This window comes from Neoarius graeffei, chromosome 24 (genome assembly GCF_027579695.1).
Source record: "Neoarius graeffei isolate fNeoGra1 chromosome 24, fNeoGra1.pri, whole genome shotgun sequence".
NCBI classification, from domain to species: Eukaryota; Metazoa; Chordata; class Actinopteri; order Siluriformes; family Ariidae; genus Neoarius; species Neoarius graeffei.
In genome coordinates, this window is record NC_083592.1 from 31,797,724 (window position 1) to 31,820,460 (window position 22,737).

At 39.2% G+C, this 22,737-nt stretch overlaps 1 protein-coding gene across 1 annotated transcript in view; it reads left to right on the forward strand.

The window, feature by feature from the left end:
• Positions 1-22,737, forward strand: part of kcnt1b (potassium sodium-activated channel subfamily T member 1b) — a 186,964-nt gene that overhangs the window by 156,572 nt on the left and 7,655 nt on the right. The window contains exons 19-28 of the mRNA XM_060907052.1: positions 1,624-1,729; positions 2,206-2,378; positions 3,655-3,726; positions 3,836-3,970; positions 4,071-4,182; positions 5,440-5,541; positions 6,534-6,617; positions 6,835-6,963; positions 9,571-9,868; positions 18,724-18,808. Of these exons, the coding sequence (XP_060763035.1) occupies positions 1,624-1,729; positions 2,206-2,378; positions 3,655-3,726; positions 3,836-3,970; positions 4,071-4,182; positions 5,440-5,541; positions 6,534-6,617; positions 6,835-6,963; positions 9,571-9,868; positions 18,724-18,808 (1,296 nt within the window). The remainder of the gene's footprint in view (positions 1-1,623; positions 1,730-2,205; positions 2,379-3,654; positions 3,727-3,835; positions 3,971-4,070; positions 4,183-5,439; positions 5,542-6,533; positions 6,618-6,834; positions 6,964-9,570; positions 9,869-18,723; positions 18,809-22,737) is intronic.

Sequence of the window (22,737 nt, forward strand, 5' to 3'; positions counted from 1 at the left end):
AAGGTACCTAACCCCCAACTGCTTCCCAGGCTGCTCTGGGTATGTTGTACATCACTCTGGATAAGAGCGTCTGCTAAATGCCATTAATGCAATGTCATAAGAGATGCTGAGGCATACTTCCACCATATTTTGATACCCAGTTTTGTCCCCATCACTCCTTTAGCAAAAACTGGTTAAAAAATATTTGTATACACCTGGCCATTACATTCACATGTGTTTGGTGAACATCTCATTCAAAATTTACCCCCTTTACTGATATAATAACCTCCACTCTTCTGGGAAGGCTTTCCACTACAGCGCGGCTGTGGGGATTTGTGTTCATTCAGCCACAAGAGCATTAATGAGATCAGGCACTGATGTTAGGTAAGGAGGCCTGGGGTACAGTCAGTGTTCCAGTTCATCCCAAAAGTGTTCAGTGTGTTTGAGGTCAGGGCTCTGTGTGGAGTTCTTCTACTGTGACCTTGGCAATCCATATCATCACTGGTCACAGGGACATTGTCATGCTGGAACAGCTTTGGGCCTTTTAGTTCCAGTGAAGGGGAAATATAATATTTCAGCATACAAAGACATCCTGTTACGATTATCTTCTTCCAATGTTGTGGTAACAATGGGAAGAACTGCATATAGGAGTGATGATCAGGTGTCCACATACTTTAGGCCATGTTATTTATTAGCCTCTATGCACTCTTATCTATTCAAAGAACCCTATTTCAATAGTTGGAGGAAATATAAAGATGCTATCACGAACACCAGGGACAGTTGGGTTAAATGGACAAGTTTGGAATGGATGAATAAATAAATGGATGAAGCCTTTTCAGTACAATAAATTAGTCCAAGATTTCAGTTTTGCTATTCACATCATGTCATTTGTGTAAACAAATGCTTCAATGTAGATCAGATTTGTGGAATAAAGAGCAACAGCATGACTAATCGTTATAAGAAAAAGAGATAGAATGGTATAATGAAACAAGGCAGGAGCTGATTTATTTTTACCCAAGATTATAGATACATGCAGTCTATCAGTTACGGTTCTTAGTTTCTCTCAGTTTTATTGTCCCGTATTTCATGCTTGCTTCGTACATTGTGCCATTATTGTATCATGAATTTGTTAATAGAAAAATGCAATCATAATACTGTGTCATATATGAATACTAAGTGTGATGCTTTATACTGATTGTAGCTGTTATTTATAAAGGCCAAATCATTCAGCCTGCAGGATCATATTTTTAACTTTATTTTCTTGTTTGCTTTGAATAGGCTCCCAATAAAGAAACTGTGGGTGATGTAGACCAGAACGAATCAATAAGAAATCCTCTAGATTGCTAGTGAGAGAAATGTTGGTGCTGGTTTAAGCACTAGTTCCGCTTTCGAACCTGAATATGTGAACAGTTTGATGTAAAATTCTGTTGGTTTCTATCTGATATTACATTTTTTTTTTTACACTGCTATCATTCTTGTTCCCAGCACTAAAATACTGTAGCAAACTCTATAACAGGTCATTTATCTTGTTGGTGGATGTAGTTTCAGTTGTAACCTTAAAAAAATGTGGTACAAATATGTCTGTTAAAATGATGACAGACTATTTTCTTCCTGAACTAATTGAGCTGCCCTATTGTTTTTCAGATATGTAAAAGGATATCCTCCAAACTCACCATACATTGGGAGTTCACCAACACTGTGCCATCTTCTACAAGAGAAAGCTCCATTCTGCTGTCTGCGACTAGACAAGGTTCCCAGAACTAGTCTAGAAAAACATTTCTCTGAGCTTAAATGTTCGAAAAGAATAATGCTTAAAGGTGCATTTTGTACATTTTTAAGTGCTTCTAAACCAATATTCAGTACAGGATTTCTAAGATAAACCAGGAAACTATTATTTGCAATACTGGCTTAATGGTGAATCTCGCCAGGTTCTTTGCTTCAAAAAAATCAGCTCCACCCTAAGCCACACAGCACTGCTACTTTTCCTTAAAAGCGTATGTTTGTCTCATGGTGGCTGTTGATTAGAAGAAGGTATATAAAGTGCAGTATATGCATGTTTTCATTGCAGTTTCCCAACAGGCAAGAAATTAATTGAATAATTACAAGATGCTCCTTTTAAATCTTCAAAGAGTTTAAATCTTAAATATTCAAATGGAATAATAATAATATTATTATTATTATTATTATTATAAGACAAACTGTAAATTCTCAGTTACTTTCTCTCAGGGTTGTCGCCATAACAGTTTCGAAGACGCCAAGGCATACGGTTTCAAGAACAAGCTCATCATTGTGTCTGCTGAAACGGCTGGAAACGGCTTGTACAATTTCATCGTTCCACTGCGTGCTTATTACAGACCCAGGAAGGAGCTCAACCCCATCGTGCTACTGCTAGATAATCCGTAAGAAAACCTCTTCATTATAAATATGTGGCAGGAAAAAAAGGACATCTACCATTGAACTAAATAATAAATAAATAGAAATAAAATAAATAGTAAATAAATAATTGCACTGAGAAATGTAAAATCAGTACCTAAGTGCAGTTACTTCAGTTCAGCACTGACAGATCTCAAGAACTATGATTTTAAATAATTGACTGTAATTGGTGTTAACATGAATTAGCTATTTAAATTGAATATTAAAAACAAATTCATTATTGAAATTTTAATAATCCATTTAAAATAATAATTGGTGTCAGCATCGCATAGAAATCCACACAGCTGGCAGTTGATTGTGAACAGTTTTGCTTTTTCCTCACAGAATGGGGTGGGCGTTTGGGGTGATGGACACTTCTGGCAGCCAATCTACATTCTGCGGAAATGAAAAATGTGATTTAATAACTTTGCACTGGTCAGTTAGGTGTCAAATGCTATGAGGAGACAGACAAGTATGCTCACATTCTATATATAGAAAAAAATGAAATGAACATGTTTTCATGAATATATGCTTTTCAATGACCAGCAATGTTATGACATTATGAGATTATTTGACAGTGAGTTCAAATTTCAACAATGCCATAGTCAAAAGAGCAAAATTGGCCATGCTTTCTGGGCGGGAAGACTAGAATACTCTCTCTCTCTCTCTCTCATCTCTGTCAGTCATAGTGATACTAGCCAGTCATGGGTATCTTTGAGTTCTTGTATGTGGAATAGGGCAGGTCGTGTTTTCCTCCTTGTATTTCCATCTGCCCTGTGACACAGCATGAGCAGCAACTGGAAAACATGTGGCTGACTGGCTTCATGTGTCTCAGGGGAACCTTCATCTTTCCCAGTTGGTAAGTGGAAACTACTGGTGAGTGGAAATTGGCAGGTGGTCACTAATGATGGGGGAAATGGGAGAAAATGCAGCATATTTGTGAGGAATGGTTTTAATTAGAGTTGCGCCAAAGTATGCAGGCTCCTCAGTGGATTAGCTGTAATGTCTCCCGCTCAGTATTTTTTCTTTGTTATCTGGCAGCATGTTGTTGCTGCAGAGTGGAACACATTATGATGCTCATTAAATTCTGTCATCTCTAGAGTTTGTTCCCTGCACTCTCCATAATTTCCTTACCAACACTCAAATGCTGTCACATGTTCATACAAACTGGGCCCAGCTCTACATGGACCAGGTGCTACCTTGGCACTCACAGAGCAGGGATGGTGGATTATATTGGTCAATCTGCTCTTTTTCCTCTTCTAGGCCAGATAATCATTTTCTGGAAGCCATCTGTTGTTTCCCCATGGTGTATTTTATGGCCGGCACCATAGACAAGTAAGTAGTCGTGGTTTGCCACTTATGTCAGTTAGGCATATGGGAATCACACCTTTGAGAATTAAATAACCAAACTTTAATATGAATATATGCTGAATTATTTTTGTAGTTTGGATAATCTGCTGCAGTGTGGGATTATTTACGCTGATAACCTGGTAGTGGTGGATAAGGAAAGCACTATGAGTGCAGAAGAGGACTACATGGCTGATGCTAAAACTATTGTTAATGTTCAGACCATGTTTAGGCAAGTCGTTTTCTTTGATCACATATCAATTTACAAATAAGGAGTAGATATGTCTATAAATCGACACACTATTTATTTTAATGGCTCTCACTGTCTCTAGGTTGTTTCCAAGTCTCAGTATTATCACTGAACTAACTCATCCCTCCAATATGAGGTTCATGCAGTTTCGAGCCAAAGACTGCTACTCCCTGGCTCTCTCCAAATTAGAGAAGGTAAAACCTCTCTAACAACAAAGCACATTTTCTCTTCTTGCCAGATTAGTTAATTTCCTCAAGTATTATTAATAATTGTGGACTGTAACCATAGACTCAGCGCTCAACCTGGACATCTTTTGAACATAATACTGCTTGACTTTTTAGTATATAATTGTGGAAGAGTAATGATTTATAATCCCACTGTCCTATATCACTCACAAGAGGATGGGTTCCCTTCTGAATTTGGTTCCTCTCAAGGCTTCTTCCTTATGTCAGCTCAGGAAGTTTATCCTTGCCCCTTTGTCCTCTGGCATGTTCATTAAGGATCTAAATATAAATCTCGATGCATAGTTCTGTAAAGTTGCCTTGAGACAACGTCTGCTCTTAAAAACACTTTACAAATTTAATTTTTAACCTTACTATAAACAAAAAAATAAGATACGGTACTAGAAGGACACTTGGTAGAGTGCATACTTCTGTCAAGCCACATATTCAGATTTACATCAAAATCTAATCAATTGTTCCTTGGCCCATGGCCCACCTTTCCTCAAAATTTCATCAAAATCTGTTCACTACTTTTTATGTTGGGAACAGCAAACAAACTGAGGGGAAAACATACCCTTCTCCAACGAAGTTAATGGAGGTAAATATTGAGTAAGTGACATTTCCAAAACAATATGGCAAAACCTTCTGTTTGATTTTAGTGGAAATAGGTCCCAAACAAGCCACACTTACTTTATATCATGTCAGCTATCTTGCTAGCTAGTTCACGTTGATATGTACATTCCTGTTAAAAGTACTGTTAAAATTGGCATCCCTTCTTCCTTTTCATCATCATCTGACAAGCTTTCATATTTTGTCAAAAGTTATATTCCTGAAAAGTTTAATTTGCCATGTCTGCTGATGATGACAAACTCTACTGTAGTAACAGGTGCAAACTAGGAAGTAGAATTTTACATGGCGAATATAGACGAGCAGAAGGATACACAGTGCAACGAAACATCCCAGTGTGATGATAGGGAATATAGGCATGTTTGGAACCAATCAAATTAGTAGACCAGAATTAACTGTTTTTAAATTTTATCAATAAATATTTAAATGTGCCATCGTGTTAAGTGAATTCAGAACTGCAAAAATAAAAGTACTAAGGTGAGGCAAGCATGATACAGCCATTCATAACTCTGTCTTGAAAAATTTTCTGTGTCTGAAAACATAAAGGAACAGCTTTACCTTTGACTTTGACATAACTTGTCTTATTATTGATCTCTTTTTCAGATAGAGAGAGATAAGGGATCGAATCTTGCATTCATGTTCCGCCTTCCGTTTGCTGCAGGCAGGGTGTTCAGTATCAGCATGTTGGATACACTCCTCTATCAGGTGGGCTGTTTTTCTGACCACGCTCTAAACCTCTCAGCTTAACTCTCCTTGACACTACAGTGGGCCCAGCTTCACGGTTGTTGAGGGTGTTGGTGGGGGCCAAGGGGCTGCCTCACTTTTGGGAGAAACCTATCACAAGAGCAGATCCACTGCAAGGTAACGTGGAAACAGGTTTTGAATATTGAACATCTCATCTCATTATCTCTAGCCGCTTTATCCTGTTCTACAGGGTCGCAGGCAAGCTGGAGCCTATCCCAGCTGACTACGGGCAAAAGGCGGGGTACACCCTGGACAAGTCACCAGGTCATCACAGGGCTGACACATAGACACAGACAACCATTCACACTCACATTCACACCTACGGTCAATTTAGAGTCACCAGTTAACCTAACCTGCATGTCTTTGGACTGTGGGGGAAACCGGAGCACCCGGAGGAAACCCACGCGGACACGGGGAGAACATGCAAACTCCGCACAGAAAGGCCCTCGTTGGCCACGGGGCTCGAACCCGGACCTTCTTGCTGTGAGGCGACAGCGCTAACCACTACACCACCGTGCTGCCCAATATTGAACAATTGTCCCATGAAATAATTTTTCCCCCACCCCTTTCTCAAATAGCAAAATGGTCACAACCATTCTCACATTCCTTCATTCTTGCATACGTGAACGCTTGGGAAAACCTGCTCACTTTTTTTTCTCTATTTTATGCTCTCATTCACTATGAACCAAAGATTCTTTTAAGACGTACACTAAATTTAAAACAAACAAACAAACAAACACCCCACCCACCCCCATTCATGGGAGTACACATTATCCCTTTTGAGGGTTGGTCTTTTAACATCAGAAGGTATATTGGTATGGATTCAAGACTTTGAGCAGATTTCTGGTTTTAGTGAGTTTTGTGGTCCTCAGGCATTCAGACAGAGGAGTGCTATTGATTTTCTGCGGTACACCTTCCGAGCTTTGTTCTCTTCCTCTCTCTGTTTTTTCTAGTCTTTTGTGAAGGACTACATGATTCCTATTGTTAGACTTCTTCTTGGTCTAGACACTACCCCAGGCTCTGGCTACCTCTGTATGGTAAGTTTCTCACACACACACACACACACACACACTTAAATTCATTTATTGGATATTACAAGTCAAAAAAACGTGTGGGTTTTTTTTCTCTAATGAGAATTTATATAATAGGATATTAGATCAAATTGCAGGCACAAGAAAAGTAATTCTACAGTAGACATGCTTTAAGAGTGCTTACTGCACATACTAATTGATCTCACTATCTCTACTGGAACAGATGAAGGTGACAGAGGAAGATCTATGGATCCGGACATATGGAAGGCTTTTTCAGAAGCTCTGTTCCTCCAGCGCTGAAATCCCCATCGGCTTGTACCGCACAGAATCCCACATGTTCTCATCATCAGAGGTACAGCTAAAAAAGCTACTACATTTTTTTATTCGTATATCCCTTGTATCAGCAATTGCTTGGTTGACGTGGATTGAGCTGATGTTTTCCCATTATAATCATTCATACCCTCTAACCTTTTGATCATTTTGTCCATCTTCGCTGAAGGTTTGTGATAAGTTTGCCTTATTAGCCAGTGTGTTACAATTTTTCGCTTTAGCAGTGCTTTAGAATGTTTATCTTTATTCTTTTATCAGGAAGTATTATGAACTACTTGATAAACGAATGGGCTAAATATTCCTCATCTTATGTCTGTACATCCTAAGGAATCTTTTGCTTGGAGGAAAGAGTGATGTGTTGTGTTTGAGTTTCACTGCGATTTCTTGTGTTCAATCAGTAATATTTCACATTAACAATTTTCTCAGCCAGTGACAGACAGTTTTTACCTATAATGACACTGCAAAAAATTAAAAACTGAATTTGAGGAGAAAATTACTTAATACTAGTGCAATTATCTTGCTGCATGGACAGATATTTTTACTTGATAAGGCATCTTAGAATAAGTTGGTTGCAGTCTAGAACTAGGTTTGATAATCTCAGAATTGGTGTCTTGTATTCTTCTAATAGGAAATGCTAGATAGTTTCAACTATTTTCAAGATATTTTCACTTGCTAAGATAGTATTTTTTCTAGTGGAGTCCAAATAATTCCTCCCAATCTCACTTTTTATTAATAACTGACAACTACACTGCAATTATTGTCTAGTGAGATGAATCAGATCTCCATTAGATCTCTTTATTCAAACAAAAGCTGGTCCTGTGCTTGGCTAAACAGTAACACGCCTCCTGACAGTGTTGCTATTTGAGAATCTGCAGCCAGAGGCTGATGAAGTGTTTCTTTTTCAGACAGCTCACATACAAAACGTCTTGAAGGCAAACAAGTCAAATTGAAGTTTCAAACTCATAGATATGTATGATTTTCAGAGGTATTACCAGGTACATTACGGCAAGTTGGCCTAGTGGTTAGGGTGTCCGCTTTTCGACTGGGAGATTGCAAGTTCTACTCGCGGTTGGATCATACCAAAGACCATTACCAAAATGGTACCTACTACAATCTGGTGTGGCATAGCACAATACAGATGCAAGTAGGGAGGACTGGCCCCCCATTATGTAATAGGTGAGAGGCCGAGGGCTATGGAAACGGAGATCGGTACCACCCAATGCACTAAGTGCCTGGGTAGTACTGGGACAGGAGACTGCCTGGGAAGATCTGATTCTGGTATGGGAGGGACTTTGACCAGGTACATTGTCTAATACAAAAACAATATACAATAGATCCCCCTAGATTTCATTACAAAGACACACACACACACACAGACTGATGAAAACACCACATTTCATCATTTGTTCTACAGATTTTCTCACACTCCAGTCAGGAACCACTGCATGTGATAGTTATATGTGAGAGGGTTTGGCAAGAGACAGCAATGTAACAAGAGCCAGCATTGTAGATTAAACGTCCATCCATTATCTATACCAATAGATAATTGGTATAGAATGAAGTCTCAGCCGACTTCATGTGAGGGGCATGGTACACCCTGGGCAGGTTACCAATCTATCACAGGGCTAACACAGAGACAAACAAACATTCACGGGCAGTTTAGAGTAGCCAGTTGACCTAATCTGACTGTCTTTGAACTGTGGGAGGAAACCAGAGCACCCAGAGGAAACCCACACAGAGAGGCCCCAGTCAGATGTGAGGCTCGAATCAAGAATCTTCTTGCTGTGTCATGACAGTGCCAACAACTGCACCACTGTGCCATCCAAGATAAAACATGCAGTTTCTTATTTTATAAACTGGCATGATACTTGCCTTGCTAACTTTTTTACCCTGTCCACACTAGGGATTTTGTACCGATACGAAACTACTTTCGTACCGCAACACCTGTCCACACTAGCAACTATACCGGTACTGTAGCGGTATAACTGTATCGCTACGAAACCCACAAATGTATGGGTTTCGTACCGGTACAGTATTGGTACTGTAGCACTTCGTGTAGTGTGGACAGATGAAGCGGCTCTGTATCGATACAAATATAATGCGCATGCGCAAAGTCACACACCTCAATCGATGTCTTCGCTGAATAAAATAGTGAAGAACGGAGATTCGTTTGTTTCTTTCTCAACTGCCTCGCGTGTTTTATACGATTCGACTGAATAAATGACCATCAGAAATACAGACTGTACATTGACAACAAAAAGCACACACACGTTGTTTCATCCGCCATATATTCTCGGAAGGAAGTTACTCGGTAACCACGGAAACATTTCGCGCACGCGCATTTCAACTACCGTGAAAGAAAACCGCAAACATTTCTTGCTAGTGTGGACAGATGCACTAAACTGTACCGGTATACTTTGTATCGATACAGTTATACCACTATCGTACCGGTATAAGTGTGAACACAGCATTTGATGGTTGATTGAGACTTATTAGTATTTGAATTTTTCTGCTGATATAAATGCAGCCCCATTTTGCTTCTCAGTGCTTCTCATGTACTAATAAAATATCATTCAAATAAAAAAAGTCATAAAAATGAACCATCGATTTTTCTTTTGGTGGTGATCAGTCTCAGGTGTCTGTAAACGTGGATGAGTGTGATGACCCACGGGACCGACGCGAGTCCTGGAAAGAGAAAACGGCCCATAGGAACTCGACAGGCAGTGACCAATCAGAACATCCACTGCTGAGGAAGAAGAGCATGCAGTGGGCACGGAGACTAAGTAGGAAGAGCACCAAGCCCCCGAGCTGTGCTGAACGCATCAACCAACAACGCCTCAACCTCTACAGACGCTCTGAGAGACAGGAGCTCTCCGAACTGGTAAAGAACCGCATGAAGCACCTGGGTCTGCCCACCATCGGCTACGGTGAGTCAGCAGGGACAAACTCTGTTTGTAACCTTTGCTTGCTGGACGTGGACAAGTGTGTAAAACTAGATTAGCATTGACATAAATATAGCATGTGGGTCATTCCTTGTATGTTGCACCTTTTCTGTCACTGAAGAAAGCCCTCTCATTTTACCTGTAAAGCATCTTGGGGGGGGGGGGGGGGGGGGGGGTGACAGATTTCTTACGGCTGTGATTGGACAGTGATTGCAGTTCAGAGTGGCCTGACTGTAACATGCTAATGAAAGTGAGGAAATTACATTCACTTCTGATATGACTTCAGCATTTAATTCCTAAAAAGCAATCCCGTGCTAATTATTTTCCGTGGAAGAGATCAAGTGACCTAAGAGCAATGCTATAAAAGTTTTGCTTTTCAGTGTGGCACATTTTTGTAAGTCACTAATGAAAAGCAGTGCCATTTGTGTATTGCATTTTCCATATTTTTAATCATTGTGATGGTTTTCATTTCATGTTCTCTATAAATTCCATCCTGTTATCCAACCTTATACAGTAGATGAGATGATGCTACTTAAAATATGTTAATTCTACCACAATGACTCGTTTTGCTCATAGCATAGCTAACTGTACCTCTGTATTTCCACCTTATGTTAAACACTGTTAGGTCTGTGCTTCCCAACACAGACAGATAACATGTAAATGTAATTTTTACATCAGTAATATCCATCCATCCATCATTTGTAGCCGCTTATCCTGTTCTACAGGGTCGCGGGCAAGCTGGAGCCTATCCCAGCTGACTATGGGTGAGAGGCGGGGTACACCCTGGACAAGTCGCTAGGTCATTACAGGGCTGAAACATAGACACAGACAACCATTCACACCTATGGTCAATTTAGAGTCACCAGTTAACCTAACCTGCATGTATTTGGACTGTGGGGGAAACCGGAGCACCCGGAGGAAACCCACGCGGACACGGGGAGAACATGCAAACTCCACACAGAAAGGCCCTCGCCAGCCACTGGACTCGAACCCGGACCTTCTTGCTGTGAGGCGACAGTGCTAACCACTATACCACCGTGCCATCCCATCATTAATATATTTGGAAGTATATATATATATATATATATATAAAATCTAAATATAATTATATATATATAATATATATTTTTTTTCGTTTCCGTTTCCGGTTGAGAGTACATCGTGCGCATTCTGGCTGCCGCTTCTCACCAGAGCTTTTTTTTTATTTTATTTTTTCAATTTTCATTTTATTTATTTATTTTTTCTGTGTGTTTGTGTAGTTTGATGTTTGTTTGAGTGTTTTGTCCGCCGGTGGTGGTGTAGCTCCGGACCCAGTTTTGGGCGTTGGTTCCCTCTCGGCCTTGGTTCGCTGTGGGTGATGCCTGTGCTCCCAGCTCTGGACTGCAGTGAGCTCGCTGCTCATTTAACATTCGTGGTTGTCCAGCGCTCTGCGCTTTAATGCTTGGCGTGATGTTCCGAGCGATGTTGCTCGGTGGCATCGCAGTGGCTGTGCAGGCGGTTTGGGACACACCAGCACTCTGCATGGCGGAGCTTCTGTGCTTGCTTTGTTGATCCATGGCGTGGTGTTCGAGCGATGTGGCTGACGGCATCATGGCGGCTGTGCTGGAGATGTGGGACTCGTTTTCATGCGCCTTTTGGTGGGACTGTGGCTGCTACACCACTGGAATTACAGCTTGACCCCTACTTGGTGGACTTTTTACTTTTATTTTTTATTATTTTTTCATTTATTTATTATGTTTTATTGTTATTATTTTTTTCTTTGTCTATAATTGTAAAGTGTCCTTGGGTTTCTTGAAAGGCGCTATATAAGTTGAACTTATTATATATATATATATATATATATATATATATATATATATATATATATATATATATATAGTATACCATAATGGGCTTAAAGAGTGTCTTGTACAAGGAATGACCTGTATATAATCAGTGACCATTTTTATTATTAAATTGTATGTGATGTTTTTTAAAAGACAGTTGTAATAATCATTGACACGTTCTCATATTTTGGACCCCACTGTTGTACTTAAAGTCCAAATGAACCAGGCCTTTGTATTTCATAACCTTCCTAGAGGAGCTTAGTTTTCACAGGGCCTTACTTGACATGATTACCTGGCTGTTATTCTTGTGTAACCAAGAAATAGCAAGGAAATGATACACACAACTAACATTTGGTCCAGGGACCATATGTACATACAGTATCTGCAGCTTATGTGCATAATCTGTTTCTACATAGTCAACATCTTCTCCAGGTAGCAGCTGCACTATAAATGAGGTCAGTCATCAAAGAGGTCATCAATTTGAGTACAACAGTGATGCCAAAACGTATGTGATGTGGTTTACATAACACATCTAAGTGTAAAACATATGGCAACATATTAGCTGCAATCTCAGAGCAGGAGCAGCTTTATTGTGTCTGCTGAGTGAATATGAGGATGTATTGTCAACAGTGTAATGTATATGATATTCCACACATCATCTCATTTCATTGTACTCCATTCATACCATTATAGCACTTCTAACCTATCTCAGGGACGTAATGTGGAGTTTTATACCACAGCGCTGTTCAATTCTTGAATCATTTAATTAATTTTCTGTAACAGTAGTGCTGACTGTAATTTAAATTGCAGTTTTATATAAATTCCCTCGTTCTAATACGTTACCGTTTCTATAGTAATGACTCATTCCTTTTTATGGCGGATAATCTACACAGTCTAAGGCTTATAATTGAAAGAGGTTTTTTAAATGTTATTTAATTAATAAAACATGTAATTGTTGATATGGTGAAGCTTTCTGTAAGGAGACATTTATTTACATATTTGAAATTTATGGAAGGAGTCTCCAGTGTCAGAACAGTCTTCAGGATAGAACATTTTGTCCATTCCAATTTCTCAGTAGCATGACTAACTGCATGTTTTGTTGTTTTTGTTGTTGTTTGGTGACAGAACAACTTTTATAATATAAGTGATAACAGGAACTAGCAAAAAGTATGACATTTTTTAAATAAATTGTATATTGTAATAGTTGCCAAAGAGCTGTGGTATAAGGAGTAAAACACTTCATGATGTATGCCAGGCTTGTCATGGATTATTTTCCCATAACGGAACACTGCATCATGCTTTATTCCTTACAAGAATAGTAAAATAATAATAATAATAATAATAATAATAATAATAATAATCATCACAGTATGCATGACAGTAAACTAAACATGTTTGTAGAGACTATACATTATTATATCACTTGTCATGTTCTCTGTGCCCTTTCCTTGACCGTTCATCATGTGGATGTTGTTCCTGCATCAGCTTAACTTTCATTTTCTCTCCTTTATTTTCCCCTCTTCAGCTTCATGTATTTGTTTCACATAATAATAATAATAATAATAATAATAATAATAATAACAGCTATTGAAACTGATAGTATAGTACTGCTCCTGCAGTATATACTGATATACTGAGAGTTTAATATTGTTTGGAAATTTGACCAATCCACAAAGATACACACACCGATCAACCATAACATTATGACCACTGACAGGTGAAGTAAATCACATTGATTATCTCATTACAATGGGACCTGTCAAGGGGTGGGATATATTAGGCAGGAAGAGAACAGTCAGTTCTTGAAGTTGATGTGTTGAAAGCAGGAAAAATGGGCAAGCGTAAGGATCTGAGGGACTTTGACAAGGGCCAAACTGTGATGGCTAGATGACTGGGTCTGAGCGTCTCCAAAATGGTACATCTTGTACGCTGTTCCTGGTGTACACTTTTGGTACCTACCAAAAGTGGTTCAAGGAAGGACAACCTGTGACCTGGCGACAGGGTCGTGAGTGTCGAAGGCTCATTGATTCACACGGGGCATGAAGGCTAGCCCATATGGTCCAATCCCACAGAAGAGTTACTGTAGCACAAACTGCTGAAAAAGTTAATGCTGGCTAAAACAGAAAGGTGTAGGTACTAACCAATGCATACTGGAACACCCCACAAGATGTGCCATTTTGGAGATGCTCAGACCAGTTATCTAGCAATCACAATTTGGCCTTTGTCAGAGTCACTCAGATCCTTATATTTGCCCATTTTTCCTGCTTCCAACACATCAACTTCAAGAACTGACTGTTCTATTGCTGTGTAATATATCCTACCCCTTGAAAGGTGCCATTGTAATGAAATAACCAATGTTATTTACTTCACCTTTCAGTGGTCATAATGTTATAGCTGATTGGGGTGTGTGTGTAGATAGATAGATAGATAGATAGATAGATAGATAGACACACTCACTATTGGTTTAACATTCTTGTTTCTTGTGTGCATGATTATTTCTGTTTATTGTTAGCTTGACCCCTGCATTCTTCTTCTCTTTCTGCTTTGCTTTTTTCCCCCTTTTTCTTAGAGGATGTAGCTAATTTAACTGCAAGTGATGTGATGAACCGAGTAAATCTCGGATATTTGCAAGGTAACATCTAAAAATGTCCTTGTATGTGTTAGATACCCCATTCCACTAGATTAGTTCAATTATTTTGTTTATTCTATGGGTTGTATGGGTTGTATTTCATGACTTGTTGTGGGGTAAAAGGTACTGAGGCAGAAGCACCTTGTTTCAATATAGGACCTCAAAGGTCTTTTCAATCTGATCTCGTTGGATGAAAACATGATTAGTCATCAGGATTTTAATATCTCCAAAAAGCTGAAGCGTGCAGTTCTGTTTTCTTACATCTGATCGCACAATATTGAAAATGGTGTAATGCCTCTTGAGTGAAGTTTCCTTTAAAGAAAAAATCCACCCTGAACGACTTGCACATGAAACTTTGTCATTAGCATGTGCTCTCTAACAGCCTCCAAGATTTTTATAAATATATTTTGAGGTCTTTCATCAAAATGGCCTGTTTTCATTTTGGTTGATGGTTTCCTACATTATCCCCAATGCCATTTGACAACCTGCTGATAGTGGTGTCAGTGGGAATTTTACCTAAGGAGAATGATGCAGCAGCGCTTTATTAATTTAGTGTGACCAGCTGTCTCACCTCCTCCGCTGAACACTTTCCCTCATATCTTGTAGATCACTAATTAGTGGAGTGGAGTCAAGTCTCTGCTATAACTCAGCACAACTGCTGCATTGTATAGCTGCATTGGTTTCTGGAACTTTGAGTCTAATGTTTGCTGTCTCGTTGAATTTCTCATGAAAATGTGGATTGAGCATTGCAGGAAAATAGTGAGAAAGAAAATACACTCGTACTCATTTGTTTGTAGGAGTGAACAGCAAAACCTGACCATTATCAATTACATACCGTATGTTTGAGATGATTGCATTGCAACTGTGCTTGCAATGTCCTTCTGTGAGGACAGTTTGACATACAACTCCAGCGTGTTACAAGAATAAGGAGATTACAGCACTGACCAACAAATTAGCCAAAGAATCACTAAACATATATTTCAAGAGAAACGTATTTACTGTGGTTCAGGGTGGAGTTTTCCTTTAAGTAAGCATACAGGCAGCATACAAAAGCAAACCCTTTAAAAAAAAGATCCCACACTGCAAAAAATTATATCTTAGCAAGTGAAAATATCTTGAAAATAGTTGAAACAATCTAGCATTTCTTATTAGAAGAAAACAAGACACCAATTTTGAGATTATTAAACCTAGTTCTACAACCCCGATTCCAAAAAAAGTTGGGGCAAAGTACAAATTGTAAATAAAAACGGAATGCAATGATGTGGAAGTTTCAAAATTCCATATTTTATTCAGAATAGAACATAGATGACATATCAAATGTTTAAACTGAGAAAATGTATCATTTAAAGAGAAAAAATAGGTGATTTTAAATTTCATGACAACAACACATCTCAAAAAAGTTGGGACAAGGCCATGTTTACCACTGTGAGACATCCCCTTTTCTCTTTACAACAGTCTGTAAACGTCTGGGGACTGAGGAGACAAGTTGCTCAAGTTTAGGGATAGGAATTGTTAACCCATTCTTGTCTAATGTAGGATTCTAGTTGCTCAACTGTCTTAGGTCTTTTTTGTCGTATCTTCCGTTTTATGATGCGCCAAATGTTTTCTATGGGTGAAAGATCTGGACTGCAGGCTGGCCAGTTCAGTACCCAGACCCTTCTTCTATGCAGCCATGATGCTGTAATTGATGCAGTATGTGGTTTGGCATTGTCATGTTGGAAAATGCAAGGTCTTCCCTGAAAGAGATGTCATCTGGATGGGAGCATATGTTGCTCTAGAACCTGGATATACCTTTCAGCATTGATGGTGTCTTTCCAGATGTGTAAGCTGCCCATGCCACACGCACTAATGCAACCCCATACCATCAGAGATGCAGGCTTCTGAACTGAGCGCTGATAACAACTTGGGTCGTCCTTCTCCTCTTTAGTCCGAATGACACGGCGTCCCTGATTTCCATAAAGAACTTCAAATTTTGATTCGTCTGACCACAGAACAGTTTTCCACTTTGCCACAGTCCATTTTAAATGAGCCTTGGCCCAGAGAAGACGTCTGCGCTTCTGGATCATGTTTAGATACGGCTTCTTCTTTGAACTATAGAGTTTTAGCTGGCAACGGCGGATGGCACAGTGAATTGTGTTCACAGATGATGTTCTCTGGAAATATTCCTGAGCCCATTTTGTGATTTCCAATACAGAAGCATGCCTGTATATGATGCAGTGCCGTCTAAGGGCCCGAAGATCACAGGCACCCAGTATGGTTTTCCGACCTTGACCCTTACGCACAGAGATTCTTCCAGATTCTCTGAGTCTTTTGATGATATTATGCACTGTAGATGATGACGATATGTTCAAACTCTTTACAATTTTACACTGTCGAACTCCTTTCTGATATTGCTCCACTATTTGTCGGCGCAGAATTAGGGGGATTGGTGATCCTCTTCCCATCTTTACTTCTGAGAGCTGCTGCCACTCCAAGATGCTCTTTTTATACCCAGTCATGTTAATGACCTATTGCCAGTTGACCTAATGAGTTGCAGTTTGGTCCTCCAGCTGTTCCTTTTTTGTACCTTTAACTTTTCCAGCCTCTTATTGCCCCGTCCCAACTTTTTTGAGACGTGTTGCTGTCATGAAATTTCAAATGAGCCAATATTTGGCATGAAATTTCAAAATGTCTCACTTTCGACATTTGATATGTTGTCTATGTTCTATTGTGAATACAATATCAGTTTTTGAGATTTGTAAATTATTGCATTCTGTTTTTATTTACAATTTGTATTTTGTCCCAACTTTTTTGGAATCGGGGTTGTAGATTGCAACCAAATTATTCTAAGATGTCTTACCAAGTGTAATTATCTTACTGCACTGGCAGATTATTTCACTTGATTATAGTCTAAATGTTCTCAAATTTATTATGTTTTTCCTTATATTAGGATGGCTAGTTTTTGCAGTGCATTTTAAGAAAAAGAAGACACATTTATATAATCTTTTATAGTAGTTTAACAGCAGCATCTCAGCCTTTTATCAGATGCAAAAGCAAGAGTTTGTTCCTGTATGATACTGTATGTCTGTTCTTTAAGTATCTTCTGTTTGTCATAAAGAATTCACTGTATAAATGTTTCACACAAAAAGATTCCAAAACCAGAATTGTCTTCATTGAAAAGAATGCATCATGTCTCAGAATAATGATAAAGATGATCCCTGTCTAAGTCTGAAAAGTTTTTGGCCCTGATTTTCCTCTTCTCTGTATGGTTCGACCTGAAGAGGGTACATACATGACAGAGGGTACACAAGGTACATTCCTAGTTATAGGCACCTGATGATGATGATGATGATGATGATGATGACTGATGATTGATGATGATGATGATGATATGATGAAGGACTTTGATTCCACGATGTTTTTGGACAGAGTGGAGTAGAAAGCATTCCCCCTGTGTTGGGAAGGTGACACCTAAGATTTTAGTCACACTTTTAAGATATTTCAGAGAAACTACTAGGGAAGATGCAGAGTTACACAGCATTTTTCCCCCTGTAAATATTTCAGGGTTTGTTTCTTCTCCCCCCCCCCCTTCTATTGAGTCCCACACTACCAATGTATTTTGCTTCACTCTGATTGGTTGAGCCTTGCCTTGGTGGGTGTGTCAGATGCTCTGAGCATGCCTTTATCTGTGTGTCAGTCCTGCGTGTTGGCATGGCAAGCTGGCGACGTGCGTGAGGTGGGGTCTCAGAATGGCAATGAAGCAAAGGCCAGGTGTATGGATGGCTCGATGATTGGCCGCAGATGGCGTGTGCATGTGTGGGCGCATGAGAAGCGCTTGCAGCTGCATGGTGGTACATAAACATAGCCGTGGCTGCTCAATAACGGTCAGCCCTTTTCTCTCTTTCACCTGGCCTGGCTGTATAAGTGGCTCAAACAGGTGGGTTTGGACAAGCAGAGGCACTTTGTCCCTGAGCTTGAATTCCCTTTCTATCTCCCCAGCATCACACTGCTCAGTTACTCACACACAGGTAAAACACAAAGCGCTGGCCCTGAAACCCACTCGACCAAACCAGAAATAATTACAACTCTCAGAATTAGCCTTACACACACACACACACACACACACACACACACACACACCATAGTGATGCTTGACATGGATGGTTTACAGGATGCATTTTCAGGACAAAATTCTGTTTTTAATCCAGGACCTAGACAAGAATAGATTTTTTTTCTGTTTTATTTTCAGAAGCAAATCACATACTATCCAGCTTTTAGTTTGTCACATACTTTAAGCTTGACTAATATGAGTAGTAGAGTAAATGCTTATTTTATAGTGGTCATTAAGTGGTGTATTGAGGATTTTTACACATTAACAGTGTCTTCTTTTGTTTTCTCCCTTACAGATGAAATGAATGATCATCAGAACACACTGTCCTACGTGCTGATCAACCCTCCTCCAGACACTGTTCTGGAGCTCAATGATATTGTGTAAGCCTCAGAGCATAAGAGCATTTTGATCATTGCAGAAACTAGCATGTGTTATTAATTATGATCTTAAAAAGTAAGGCAAAATTAGTTAAGAAAGCTCCAGCCCTACCTAGTGTACAGTATTCAACAGTCTTCCATTACTATAGACCATTATGCCCAAATGTGTTATTGTAAATATTAATAGTTTTAACATCCTGAAAGGTTGTGTAGGGATTGTAGATTAGTTTATACTCCCAAACCCCACTATCCAGACTGTCTACTATATGCTGGGACACTAACTAAATATAGAGTGGTCTTTGGGAAAGCAGGCACATATTGCCCATTATTTTCAAAGGATTAGACTTATAATTCTTTCCATAACTATTCACAGTCTGTTACAGAACATTGGAAATATTGGTAATAAATCATGTCCTCCACAATTATTGGCACTCCTTGTGAAGATTAGTACAACTCCAATTCAAAAAAAAAGTTGGGACACTGTGTAAAACATAAATAAAAACAGAATGTGAAGATTTGCAAATCATGGAAACCCTATATTTCATTGAAAGTAGTATAAAGACAACATATCAAATGTTGAAACTGAGAATTTTTATTGTTTTTTGGAAAATATATGTTCATTTTGAATTTGATGTCAGCAACACATTTCAAAAAAGTTGGGACAGGGTCATGTTTACCACTGTGTTGCATCACCTCTACTTTTTGGATGTCTAAGAAAAGTTAAGACAGGGGCAACAAAAGACTGAACAAATTGTGTAATGCTAAAAATAAACCTAATTTGGTTAATTAGCAACAGGTCAGTAACATGATTGGGTATAAAAAGAGCATCCCAGAGAGGTGGAGTCTCTCAGAAGTAAAGATGGGGAGGGGTTCACCGCTCTGTGAAAGATTGCGTAGGCAAACAGTGCAACAATTTAAGAATAACATTCCTCACTGTAAAATTGCAAAGAATTTGGGGATCACATCATCTATGGTACATAATATCATTAAAAGATTCAGAGAATCTGGAGAAATCTCTGTATGCAAGAGACAAGGCTGAAAACTGACTTCGGATGCCTGTGATCATCAGGCCCTCAGGTGACACTGCATTAAAAGCAGACACATGTCTGTAGTGGAAATCACTGTATGGGCTCAGGAACACTTCAGAAAACCATCGTCTGTGAAAACAGTTCATTACTGCATCCACAAATGCAAGTTAAAACCAGATATAAACAATATCCAGAAACACCGCCACCTTCTCTGCGCCCGAGCTCTTTTACGATGGACTGAGGTGAAGAAGAAAATTGTCCCGAGGTCTGACAAATCAAAAGTAGAAATTCTTTTTAGAAATCATGGGCACCACTTCCTTCAGGTTAAAAAGGAGAGGGACCATCTGGCTTGTTATCAGTTTACAGTTCAAAGCAAGCATCTGTGATGGTATGAGGGTGCCATTAGTGCACATTACATGGGTAGCTTGTACATCTGGGAATGCATCATTAATGCCGAATTTATATCTACACTATATTGCCAAAAGTATTTGCTCACCTGCCTTGACTCACATATGAGCTTAAGTGACATCCCATTCCTAATCCATAGGGTTCAATATGACGTCGGTCCACCCTTTGCAGCTAGAACAGCTTCAACTCTTCTGGGAAGGCTGTCCACAAGGTTTAGGAGTGTGTTTATGGGAATTTTTGACCATTCTTCCAGAAGCGCATTTGTGAGGTCACACACTGATGTTGGACGAGAAGGCCTGGCTCTCAGTCTCCGCTCTAATTCATCCCAAAGGTGTTCTATCGGGTTGAGGTCAGGACTCTGTGCAGACCAGTCAAGTTCATCCACACCAGACTCTGTCATCCATGTCTTTATGGACCTTGCTTTGTGCACTGGTGCACAGTCATGTTGGAAGAGGAAGGGGCCAGCTCCAAACTGTAAAAACAGTCTGCATGCCTAGGTGCTTGATTTTATACACCTGTGGCCATGGAAGTGATTGGAACACCTGATTCCGATAATTTGGATGGGTGAGCAAATACTTTTGGCAATATAGTGTATATACTAGTGCATCTCAAAAAATTAGAATATTGTGAAAAAATTCAATATTTTCCATCAGTTATTTAAGAAAGTGAAAATGTTATATATTATAGACTCATTACACATAAACTAAAATGTTTCAAGCATTTTTCGATTTTAATTTTAATCAGTATGGCATACAGTACAAAAACATAAAAAACCCATCTCAGAATATTAGAATATTTCATTTTGAGTTTGAGTAAAACAGTATGAACACAGTGTATCTCTTGGTCTAGTTCAGTACACACAATCACAATCATGGGGAAGACTGCTGACTTGACTGTTGTCCAGAAGATGATCACTGATGCCCTCCACAAGGAGGGTAAGCCACAAAAGGTCATTGCTGCAAAGGGTGGCTGGAAAATGTGCACAAGCAACAGGGATGGCCGCAGTCTTGAGAGGACTGTCAAGAAAAGTTGATTCAAGAACTTGGGAGAGCTTCATAAGGAGTGGACGGAGGCTGGTGTCAGTGTATCAAGACCCATCACGAACAGACATCTTCAAGAAAGGGGATACAACTTTCGCATTCCTAATATCAAGCTACTCCTGAGCCAGAGAATGTCAGAAGTGTCTTATCTGGGCTAAGGAGAGAAAGAAATGGACTGTTGCTCAGTGGTCCAAAGTCCTCTTTTCAGATGAAAGTACATTTTGCATTTAATTTGGAAATCACGGTTCTAGAGTCTGGAGGAAGAGTGGAGAGGCACAGAATCCAAGGTGTTTGAAGCCCAGTGTGAAGTTCCCACAGTCTGTGATGATTTGGGGTGCCATGTCATCTGCTGGTGTTGGTCCACTGTATTTTATCAAGTCCAAAGTCAACACAGCCATCTACCAGGAGATTTTAGAGCACTTCATGCTTCCATCTGCTGACGAGCTTTTTGGAGATGCTGATTTCTTTTTCTAGCAGGACTTTGCACCTACCCACAGTGCCAAAACTACTACCAAATGGTTTGCTGACCATGATATTACTGTGTTTGATTGGCCAGACAACTTGCCTGACCTGAACCCCATAGAGAATCTATGGGGTATTGTCAAGAGGAAGATGAGAAACACCTGACCCAAAAATGCAGATACGCTGAAGGCCACTATCAAAGCAACCTGGGCTTCAATAACACCTCAGCAGTGCCACAGACTGATCACCTCCATGCCACACCGCACTGATACAGTAATTCATGGTAAAGGAGCCCCAACCAAGTATTGAGTGTATAAATGAATATACTTTTCAGAAGTTGGACATTTCTGTATTGTAAATCCTTTTTTTGATTGATCTTAGGGAATATTCTAATAATTTGAGATACTGGATTTCTGATTTTCATGAACTATAAGCCATAATCCTCAAAATTAAAACAAAAAAGGCTTTAAATATTTCACTTTACATGTAATGAATATAGAATATATGAAAGTTTACCTTTTTGAATTATATACTAGTGCATCTCAAAAGATTAGAATACCATGAAAAAGTTCCTTTTTTCATAATTTAATTAAAAAAGGTAAACTTTCATATATTCTATATTCATTATATGTAAAGTGAAATATTTAAAGCCTTTTTTGTTTTAATTTTGATGATTATGGCTTATAGCTCATGAAAATCAGAAATCCAGTATCTCAAATTATTAGAATATTCCCTAAGATCAATCAAAAAAAGGATTTACAATACAGAAATGTCCAACTTCTGAAAAGTATATTCATTTATACACTCAATACTTGGTTGGGGCTCCTTTACCATGAATTACTGTATCAATGCGGTGTGGCATGGAGGTGTTCAGTCTGTGGCACTGCTGAGGTGTTATTGAAGCCCAGGTTGCTTTGATAGTGGCCTTCAGCGTATCTGTATTTTTGGGTCAGGTGTTTCTCATCTTCCTCTTGACAATACCCCATAGATTCTC